The sequence below is a fragment of the Capsicum annuum genome, chromosome 10, assembly GCF_002878395.1.
Source record: "Capsicum annuum cultivar UCD-10X-F1 chromosome 10, UCD10Xv1.1, whole genome shotgun sequence".
NCBI lineage: Eukaryota > Viridiplantae > Streptophyta > Magnoliopsida > Solanales > Solanaceae > Capsicum > Capsicum annuum.
This window is the reverse complement of record NC_061120.1, coordinates 220,077,703-220,089,555: the sequence shown is the minus strand read 5'-3', so window position 1 is coordinate 220,089,555 and position 11,853 is coordinate 220,077,703. Positions and strand designations below refer to the sequence as shown.

The 11,853-nt window shown below is 36.4% G+C and overlaps 1 protein-coding gene across 1 annotated transcript in view; it reads left to right on the top strand.

The window, feature by feature from the left end:
• Positions 1 to 3,354, top strand: part of LOC107843959 — a 9,787-nt gene extending 6,433 nt beyond the window's left edge. The window contains 5 exon segments of the mRNA XM_016688405.2: positions 489 to 959; positions 1,231 to 1,259; positions 1,261 to 1,714; positions 2,307 to 2,816; positions 3,018 to 3,354. Coding sequence (XP_016543891.2) covers positions 489 to 959; positions 1,231 to 1,259; positions 1,261 to 1,714; positions 2,307 to 2,816; positions 3,018 to 3,137 — 1,584 coding nt within the window. The 3' untranslated portion in view covers positions 3,138 to 3,354.
• The last annotated feature ends 8,499 nt before the right edge of the window (positions 3,355 to 11,853 follow it).

Sequence of the window (11,853 nt, the reverse complement as noted above, 5' to 3'; positions counted from 1 at the left end):
GAAGGAGTGAGGGTAGGAAAGAAAAAATTAAAAAAAAAATTAAAACATTTGATTTAATTTTGGGGAGGGGGTCCTGGAAAGGGTGGGGTATGAAAAAAAATTGATGGTTTGGTTAATAAATCATGTGTTTTTTTTCATTATAATTAATAAAATATTTTTTAACTCACAATTTGAAATTCTTTTGAAGTGTAATAGAGCAGTCATTGGGAATTTCTTACAAAATATGCCTCTATTTAAAGTGCATGGTTAGAGGGAGTCTGTGAACGTGAGACGTTTTGGTTCACTTCTTATTAAAATCAAACCAAATTAACTATATCGGTTTTTTCAACTAAGTTATATATTGTATATTCATATATTTACATTTTATTGATATCGAATGATTTAACTTACTGCAATAAAATAACATTACAGGCGTACCAGAAAAAAGTATTTTATTAATTATTTGCAAGACATCAAAAATAGAGTTGATACCTTGTCAATGTTTGCAGGTTTCTTGTCCCAACCTGGAAGTGCTGCAACTCCACGAGGCTAACAGCATAAGTGCCCTGTGCTCTCACCAATTTTCAACTGCCTACTTCGGCAAACTTAAAGACTTGGGTGTGAGGAGGTGTGGAGAATTGAGAAACTTGATGTCTGCATCAGTGGCTAGAGGTCTTCTGAATCTCCAGACACTAAGCATAAGAGAATGTCAATCAATGAAAGAAGTGATTACAGAAGAGGAACGACAAGGAGAAGAAATTATGACAAATGAGCCCTTATTTCCCATGTTGGATAAGCTAATACTTGATAAGCTACCAAAGCTGAGGCATTTCTTTCTTACAAAGCGTATTCTTGAATTTCCATTTCTCAGAGCAGTGAAGATTCATGACTGCCATCGAATGAAGACGTTTGTCCAACAGGAATCTGTTAGTATATCGAGTCTCAAAAGTGTGAACTATGAAACGATGTTCAATTCTAAGGTTTGTCTTGTGCGCGGTATAACTATATATTTGTGTCATGCATTAATACACCCCTGATCTACTTTTCTCTTTCCCGTTTTAACCTGCAAATAATAATACTAGTAATCTTCAGATAGTTGTTTATGTTTGTCACTTGAAGCTGGGCATTTCTTTAAGTAATTAGATTTTCACCTGTTGTTATCAAGATGTAAGATAGATATGGTTCACATTACATTTTGTACTTGAAGCACTACTGAATTTTCATCCCTTATATAAAATACTACATTTGCAGGTTTTTTGTCCCAACCTGGAAGTGCTATTGCATAACTGCTCTGTGCTCTCACCAACTTCCAACTGCCTACTTCAACAAACTTGAAACTTTGAAAGTAGATAGTTGTGAAAAATTGAGAAACTTGATGTCTCCATCAGTGGTCAGAGGTCTTCTGAATCTCCGAATGCTAGATATAAATCAATGTCAATTAATGGAAGAAGTGATAGGAGAAGAGGAACGAGAAGGAGAAGAAATCATGTGTAATGAGCCCTTATTTCCCCGGTTGGAAAACCTGAACCTTTACAATTTGCCAAAGCTGGGGCATTTCATTCTAACTAAGCATGCTCTTGAATTTCCATTTCTTAAAGAATTGGATATTAGTAGCTGCCCTAAAATGAAGACATTTATCTAACAGGAAACTGTGAGTACACTGAATCTCGAAAGTGTAAAAAATGATGATGAGCTGAAAGTTGTTGATCTCAATAAAGCGATGTTCAATTCTAAGGTTTGTCTTGTGCCGCTTTATAACTGAATGTTATATATTTGTGTCATGATTTAACAACTCTTTCTGGTTTAACTAGCAAATTGTAATAGTAATACTAGAGTGAAGTGGTAGAAATACCTCCAAACTTAGCGCAAATTATTTTACAATTCTCCTTATTTTTTTCCTATGTGTTGGCTTATGACTGAGCACAATAGATGAACATTAAAAGACACACCAGAAATAAGAATTTTATTCATTATTTGCAAGACATCAGAAATTTGTGAAAATATTAAAGTAAATTTTTTGGAATTGTATATTTCTAGCTAAGTTTCTAGAATAATCGAGTGTGATACTTAGGATAATCAACTTGAAGAAATACCTGTATATTCTAGGTATTTTTTGGTTGAAGAATCTAGAAAGTTATAGTGTAGTCTCTTTGATATTTATACTTAGGACAAGTCTAGATATCTTCCTTCACCCTTATAGCTTCCTCTTCTTAGTTGAATCTTCCGATCTTAGTTAATGATCTTGGGCTAGGAGAAGGTCTCTCCAACTACACCTTTCTTCTGCTATTCTCTACAAAATGGAGTTGATATCTTGTCAATGTTTGCAGGTTTCTTGTCCCAACCTAGAAGTACTACGACTCTATAAGGCTAACAGCATAAGTGCTCTATGCTCTCACCAACTTCCAACTGCCTACTTCAACAAACTTGAAAAATTGAAAGTACGGAATTGTGAAAAACTGATAAACTTGATGTCTCCATCAATGGCCAGAGGTCTTCTCAATCTCAGGAAACTAGAAATAGAATATTGTCCATTAATGGAAGAAGTGATCACAGAAGAGGAACAACAAGGAGAAGAAATCATGACTAATGAGCCCTTATTTCCCCGGTTGGAAGAACTAATACTCCATAAGCTACCAAAGATGGGGCATTTCTTTCTGACGAAGCATGCTCTTGAATTTTCATTTCTCAGAGCAATGAAGATTCGTAAATGCCCTGAAATGAAGATGTTTGTCCAACAGGAATATGTGAGTACACCGAGTCTCGAAAATGTGAACAGTGATGATGAGGTAAAAGTAGATGATGTGAATGGATGGATACATCGGTGGTTCATTTCTAAGGTTTGTCTTGTGGTGCTAGCTAGCTGTATAACTAATTAATTCTGCTGCTCTCTTTCCATCTTAACTTAATAGTAATAACTTTATTCAGATACTCAGTTATGTTCATCACTTGATGTAGTTTCCTTTTACCTGCCCCCAAATGTTTATCTTTCAACTAAATATTGTAATGTCTGCTCTTTTGTAATCTCTACTCTTACGAAGAAGGTGGAAGTGAATCTGAAGCTTCAATTAAGTGACGGCAGAAGTACTCGACGATATGTCCAAAGTGCATCCAAGTTAGCTCGAACATCACCTGATACCTATGCTCGTGATGGGAGGTAACAAGCAGAGGTGGGTCTACACTATAACCCATGGGTTCAAATGAACCCAACAGCTTTTGCCCAGAGACTTGTATCTCTATTTGTAATTTCTAGAAAATAGTTTATTGCAAGCGCAATTACTATTATTATTATATTAAACTTGAGGGCCCGGTAGGATTTGATAAATTTAAAATTTTGAATTCTCTTGTGAAAGACATATTATCTGGCTCTAGTGACTCATCAAAATCCTCATATGGGAAGTTCAAAATTTCTATTTTTTGATCAATATAATAAGAGTGTTTCAATACTCACGAGACTGAGTTGCCAAACCATACAAATTCGGGAAGTTGGGGAAAGCAAAACATTACACATTCCGTAAAAATAAGCATGAAATGATTTGTGTTTTAGTTTGAGAATATAGAGTATAGGAAGCAAAATAATCATTCCTCCTGCGATTTTCCTGCGACTGCCTTTGCGTAACCCCCGGGACCTTGATAGGCAGTGCTTTTCTGGAACCGGGACTAAGTGAATCCTCTGCTCGAGCTCCTTCGCTGCTTCTCTCTGCTCCTTGGCTGTCTTTCCTTTCATCCTGTATGGTTTGCCCAGTAATGTTAATAGCAAGAAAAGGCACATGATGAATAAAGAGTAGTGGAAATTAGTGAAGCACAGTCTAAGGAACCTCTTAGCAATTGTTCTCTCCTCCCTATCGACTTTGATTTTATCAATTTTCTTGATGGCCTTCAAAGTGTTCTCAGTTACATTCCTGTCATATCTGTCCGGCCTATTACGTTTCCTCTCAAATTCAAATGTTGAGTCCTTAAATGAAAATTAGCAGAGCAAGAAGGAATTTCAGTATCCAAAAGAACATAACAAAGATTAGTATCTAATAAAAGCACATAGATTATATCGGAGGAGAAAAAAGTGACTTTGTTTACCTGAGTCATGTCCTTTCCATGCAGCCGTCTTTATGTTTAGTTGCTAAAATCATTTTCTTTAAACGGATCAAAGAGGAAAGTAGGTCAAACAAATTGAAACTAAGCAACTAGTCGACAACTTTCTTAATAAAGAGAAGTTGTGGACAAATACATGTAAGATGTAGGCCACCTGATAATTATTTTTTGACAGAATATATCTTAATTTGATCTAAAGTTGGCATTAACAAATAACAGACTCGTTGTTAACCAGTCGTGTTAAAGAATAAAGGCATGTCTCGTATGCATGTGTAACACCCCGTACTTTCGGGTAAGAATTTAGACCATCGTTTCTACGCGTATAGACCCTAACTAAATTATTTCTTGTTAATATATGTGTGGTGATCACTCCTATTGCGTGGGGAAACCTTTGAATATGAATTGAGGTTACAAGAATCCCCTAACTCTAAGGCAAGTTGAAAACAATTCTATCGATTTAGTTTGAGTGGACACTTCAATTTGGGTCAATTTTCGTCAATCATAACTTCTGTTATATAATGAACTGGGTGGGTTGCTATATATCAAATGAAAGGTCTTTGAGTCTTCTTTCCAACGAAACTGATTTCTTCCAAATACAACATCGGAGTAAAAAGTTATGCCTAATTTACTTCAGCATATCAATCTATCAACTGAGGGACTGCTGCGACTTTTTTTTGTTTCCTTAAGAGTATTTTAGTCTTTTCCCCAACTCCAATCCGCCCAAACATCTGATTTAAGCCTCTTGCAAGAATTTTATACTTATATTCATCAAAATTCTTCTCAACCCAAAACCCTAAGTTCCAACATTCAAGATCAAGAATTCAAGCCAAGTCCAAGATTTCTAAGAAAAAGAATCAAGATTCGAGTTCTACTCTTTAGTCTAAGTAATCTAAGGTACGTGGGGTCTTCCTAAATATACATGGTCATGGTAAGTTCTTATTAATCATGTTAAAGGTTTAGAAATTATGAATTTACAAGGGGTTTTTGGATTTATAATTAGATTCATGCTTTTAAAGATTTTGATGACATTAATTTTGTCTTGAGGCCTTTTCCCCAAATATGATTTATAACCATGTTCAAGTTGATATATGTATGAGTTTGGTGAGTTTGAATTATGAATTGAGAGCATGAATTATTTGAAATCCCTTTCTTATTTACAAGTCTCTTAACTTCGTAAGATATGATGTGTTCGAAATGTGATATTGGAAACATGATTTAATATAAAAGCTTTGACTTTGATTATGACTTGATTATTGATTTTTGAATTGAAGAGAGAGGGTTTTACATGTTGGTAAGTGCTGAATATATATATATATATATATATATATATATACGAAAAGAATTTCATGGGTTGTTGAAATTTATGACCACATGTTTGTTGAAATGATTGAAAGGAATGGTTTTTGCATAGTTTGATAAATGTATTGAAGAAGGAATTTTTTGAACTATTTGAAATATGGTGGTTTGAACTTTATGTTTTCAAAGAAAAGACTGTGATATGATATTTTTATGGCTCAGAGATATGACTTGCAAGTCATGGTATGACGATACCAATACAGATAATGCCATGGTAAATTCAGAACAGAATATAGATTTTTACTCAGATTTTCAGAAAGATGCATGTTTAGAACAAGCTAAAAATGGGCTTAAAAAGAGTTCGGTGGTTACCCGAAGAAGGCGTTTGAATGTAAGAGCTCATCGCTAGAAAAATCATGTTTTGCCGATACAGGTATTGTCCGAAAAAGAAAATAATGTGGACGTCATGTAAGGGTGATGCCACGGTATACTTGTAGGGGGTATACCAAACTATTCATAAAATCCAACCCTTGCGGCAAACTTGGGTTGGGGGCTTGGCCGCCGAGTTAAGGGCGGATTCCATATAGCCCGTGGGATTGTAAAAATGTAGGGTGTACCACCCAACTCAGAAGTAATACAAAGATTAGAACTGTGTTGACAAGATTGTTTTAAGATCATTGAAATTGCCCATGTATTTTTTTTAACTATTACATGCTTAATGTTTCAAGACTTGCTCTCATCTATGTTATATATATAATAAATACATTACTTTGGATTGCTCTGCAGGATCCGAGACACAGTCCTGCAGTCTCATATAGCAGTAGATCCGTGCGTGTCAGAAGTTGCAGTTGATGAGCCTCCTCTATTCCGAAAGGCCTGAATTTCAGATTTCATTGTTTCTATCCTTTTCTATGGTCTGCTGGGGCCTTGTCCCAGTTTTGTCTCAGTCTTCAGAGGTTATTTTCAGTCAGTAGAGATTTCGCAGACTAATGTTAGATATTGATCTTATGAACTCATTTCATTATTGTGTAGTTGAAATAAGAGTTGACCATGATTCCGTTGTAATATTTTTTCGCATTTTTCCTTATTGTATATGAATGGTGTTCATGATTGACAGATAGAAAGGGGCACCCGGATCTTAATGGTTCGGGATGCTCGTCGTGGCCAGGACCTCGGCTCGGGTCGTGACAGCATGTCTTGTATCTGCATATGAAAAATAATTAGTTTTACGGTTCTTTTCGAGTAGTAAATCTTTCTGTTGACACAAGTTGTCCATGTGATACTGGAATTAAGCGGCATTGGCATATGATCACACGTGTCTCCAAAATTAAGAGGCGAGTTTCAAGGTACATTTAAATTTTATTAATCACTTGGATTTTTCACTTGTTGTCATATCATGACTTTAAAAAAATTGGACCAACTCTTTTTTTTTCTGTATGATTGTGATACATGAATTCAACTGTTTATAGTTGGTATCATCCATGTAATGCTTTTTCTAAGGCCAGTATCACTCATATATTAATGGAGAAAACCACAGAGGAAGTGGTAAACGATTATTTGGAGGATCTTATCAATAGAAACTCGATAATCCTTAGGAAAACGAGAATTAACGGTGATATAAAAGCATGTGGAATGCATGATGTCCTGCGTGACTTCTGTCTGAATGAAGTTGAGATGACAAAGTTTATGCATGTTGAGACAACTGACATACTCCGTACTTGTCCAGCACAAAAGTTGTAATATCCCGTATATTTCTAAGCTAGAAAATGAACCATTGTTCCTACGCATGAAACCTCCTATCCTGTGATTCATGTTTGAGTACATGAAGTAGGATGAGTATCCTAGTGATAATACAGCTTATGATGTGTTAAGCATGTTCATAAGAGTCACTTAGAGTAAGCCAAGCTAAGAACTTTTGAATCCATCAAATTTTCGTGTGTGATTTCACATAGGTATCTTTGAGCGATAATAACTTGGTTTATAGGTGGTATTTTGGCAGATTTATATCCTCCAAATTGTAGAGAATTGACTAAGCTTTCCGTCGATACTAAATTCGCCTAAAACGGACAACCAGTGAAGAAGTTATGGCGATTTAAAGTTTCAGCAGTGTTATTTCAGTCAGTGGCGCGTCGTGCCGTAAGCCAAAATGACGTTTGTCAATTTCCAGTGTCTCTCCGCGATTCCACCGTATTGCAGTGAGTTTCCAGGTCATAAACAAGTGGCAACGCATTGTCTCCGCGTCGCGCCAGGGTCATAAACAGAATTTAAAAGACGCATCTAGAGGGGTATTTGGGTCATCTTCCCACCCCTATATAATCTCCCAAACACGTAATTAAGCCATTATTTCACCAAAACATACTCTTTTTCATCAAAATCCTCTCAAGAACACATTAGGGTTTCAATTGGGGGATTCAAGTTCAAGCAAATTCTACCATCAAATTCCAAGAATTTCTCCGTCAATCTTCACTAAATCAAGAACTAAGGTATGCGTGTGTTCATTCATGGACTCCTTTCGTCCATGAAGTCCAAGAACCCTATTTTAAACTATATGCCATGATTTTTATGTTTTGATTTGATTGTTGATCTTGTTTATGTGTTGAATGATGTCAAGATAGAATCTTTATGGGTTTGTATGAAACTAGGATGGCATGTTAGTTGAAATATATGAACTTTGGGTGATTTGGGTGGTTGAATTCATGAATAAACCTATGCCCAAAGTGGTGCGTGCAAGGTGTTTGATAAAATACCTAAGATACTAGAAATCATGTATTTTAGCTAAATAGAACTTAAAAGACAAGCCCATGCTCTATCCCTTATGACTCAACATGAATTCCATGTAAATTGTCATGTATTGTTGTTGTACTATGGAATGCTCATGAAATTAGAACCATACAAGTATGTACATGTTGTATGCAGTATCTTCAATGTTCAAGAATATGATAGACATGTGTAGTATGAAATCCCCTATTTATGGTATTACGAATTGTGAATGTTTTTCTTACGATCAAGTCAGTCATGTGTGTCAGTTTCTTTCCATTGAGTCCTGGGGGTACTTGTACCCAAAAAATATAGCTGTGTGCCTAGAGCCATGTCATGTTTTCACGATACTCTCAGTCAAGCCATGTTCCATAGAACTGAGTCAGTCATGTGACTCAGGAAAGTTCAGTAACTCAGAAACCTCAGAAAGTTTCAGTAGTTCAGTAAATTTAGTTAGTCTCAGTAAATCTCAGTACCCAGTAACTCAGTAATTCTTCGTAATTCAGTACTCTTAGTAATCTCATAAACTCAGTTAGCTATTAGATATCAGTATTATTCTGTCAGCTACGGAACTCAGTAAAACTCAGAATCAATTCAGTTCAGTTAATCATGATTCAGTCTCTTCAGATGGGAGTAGGAGTTAGCACCGAGTGAACCCAATGATGGGAACTCACCTGTTATATGAGGGTGTGATTCTTAGCAGTCATCCTTGCGTTCCAGAACTATGTAGCTAGCATAGGTTGAGACATCGTAGCCTGCTTTATGAGGGTGGATAAAGTGGCTTAACCTGTTATATGAGGGTTCCCACCGTTCTCACTAGAGTTACCTGTTATATGAGGGTTGCTCACTCGTTGTTCTTACCAGTGGCACGGTATCGACACCGTTCCAGTCAGGGCAGAGATTGGACCCCAGCTTGGCCATAATGGCACATATAGGGCATGTCGGTTAAACAACTACCTCCCACAGTCTCAGTTTTAGTGTCAGTATCAATTTCAGTAATAGAACTCAAATAGCCCTTCAGAATATCAGGACTGTCAGATACAGTCAACTCAGATACAATACGGAACTCAGCTAGTTTCACCATATTTAGGACTATCAGATACAGTCACTCATGTTATCATTATTACCAGTTCTCTGAACTCATATTACCAGTACCCATCTTCATGGCTGCCAGATACAGTCAATCAGATTAAAACTTTATAATTAGACTATTAGATACAGTCGACCAGACCAGTTCTTCATAATTCGAACTGTCAAAATAGTCATTCATCTATGCAATACCTCAGTGGTAGTAAAGTCATGATATTAGTATTCAGACTCAGTAGTCAGTATCATCACAAGTTCCGTTATAGTCTCTCATGTATGTATGTATTCTCACGTTCATATCAGTCAACATTGTTCATGCATATAACCCTTTGCAATTAGCATACCTCACTCGTATACTCAGTACATTTAGTCGTACTGACGCATTTGCACTATGGTGCTTTCTCTTATGTTACACCATAGGTTCAGAGGCACGAGCTCCAGATCAGCTGTAGATTCTAGTAACAACAGTCAAAGTTAGAAGTAAGTCCTCATCTTTCGAGGACACGATGATTTCATTGCTATTTCAGTTTTCAGTTTATTTCAGTAGGTGGAGTTAGTTGGGGACATGTCCCATCAACTCCTTGTTCAAACAGTTTAGAGGCTTTCCAGACTATAGCATGTCAGACAATTATTTAAGATTTGTTTTGGTATGGTTATACCATTTTCAGACATTATTCTTGTTAGATGTTTATTCAGTTGAACCTTATCGTCATTCAGTACATGTTTCTGCATTTTTATGTTATATTATGCAGTATACAGGTACAGATATCCGTCATGGGTTAGCTTGTGGTCCTTCGGGGTCATAAGTACCGTGTAGCATTCCGGTTCAGAAAATCGGGGTGTTAGAAAAGCATAATGGTTCTCGGTTCATTTTCCAGATTAACATTTATTTAGATGATAACCGTTTCAAGCTATTACCCTCAGTTGCCAGATCGATCAACATATTTTCTAAAAATAGACATACGGTAGAACTTGAAGTTTTCTCCCGTTTCAACCTTCTCAGGGTATTGGTCATATTCCATGGTTATGAATGTTTTTGTTCATTTCCACTTGTGATTACAAAATTATTTCATCCGAGATATCTCCAAGTTCAATGTGATGCCAATCTTCCTGCATCAATCTCCAAGCTTCATAATCTGCTAACTCTTATTTATGACAGACCTTGTAATTATACAACTTTACCAGAGAAGATATGGACGATGAAGAATTTGCTGTATATACATACGCCTAAAGCCTGTTATTTACCCTAGAAGAAAAAGTATCCTAAAGGTCTATAACCACACAACTATTATGGCATGTATAAGGCCACAAGTTTCGGAAGTTCTTATTTCTTTCTCAAACTCCGTGTTAAATCCAACTATGACACATTGGAAGGGAGGGACTACATAAGAGGAAAATGAAATTTTTATTGTGATTTAATAATATGCAATACCTGTGCTAGCAGGATCGGCTACGCAGAAATCTTGCATTGGACTTGGCTCAAAAGCTAACACAACACGGGAAACATAGTACTGCTACTAGATTCAGCAGGAGAAAGTGCTTAGCCATTTTCAAGAACTAAAGAAGAGAAGCAAAACAACAACTACTACGCCTCAACCCCAAACTAGAAGAAGCAAAAGAAAGGAGAATATTGGAAGAGACGAAAGATGCTTTTCTAGGATGAAGTGGTTGATAAGATAGTCTCGTTATATATAGAAAAGAGAAAAGACTTCATGCATGCAAGAGTGCTATGAGTTTTGGTGAATAATTACTTGCTGTCATTTTCAGTGATTGTAGACACATAATTTTGTTCCTCCCCGAAAGCATTCGTACCATTTTACCCTCGTCTTAGTGTGTGCCCTCACCCGTGTGATAACCCCTTCACAAAAAGACAAAAATAACAATTGCTAACTAATTTTATCTTATTCTAACAACCCCTCCCTATTAAAAATGACGCATCACCATCACCACCCTAACTACCCATGTGATCTCCCCCTCCTTTTTCTTGTCCACAAAGAAAGAATATATGGGGGACCCACCAAAATTCCCACATCATAACAAATCCATGCCCATTATAAAAAAAAAATTCTAAGAGTGAAAAAGGAGACTCATTCTTTGATTATCATTTTCTCCACAATAACAAAAATCACAAAATAATCTTCCTCACAACAACAACAACAACAACAACAACCAAAAAAAAAAAAGGGCGCCGGTGAACAGTACTGGTGAACAGTAACCAGTGAACAGTACCGGTGAACAGTACGGCGTGAAAAGTGACGGTGAACGGGTCATTATTTGTCGAGTTGGATTGTTGGTGTTAAGGTTCGGCTCGAGGTTTCCGGGTGTGGACTCTCTTTATTCTAATAACATTGAGTTTGAAAGCTTCAAATTTAAGGTCCAATTCTTTCTTCTCTTTCATTTAATTCTTATGTGATTGTGATTGCGTGTGATTCGATACCGTGGTTTGTTTGTTGATGTAAACTATTGGTGACATTTGGGTGTGTGATGTGCTAAGCATGATTGGTGAATTTTCATTATTCTCGATTGGTGGATTGTGTATTGAAATGGGTTAATCACGTGGTTGAGAATGAATTAAGGTGGGGATTAAAAATGGAGGAAAATGAATATTGATTACTTTTGATGTATTGATAATGTTGAACATGATAGAAT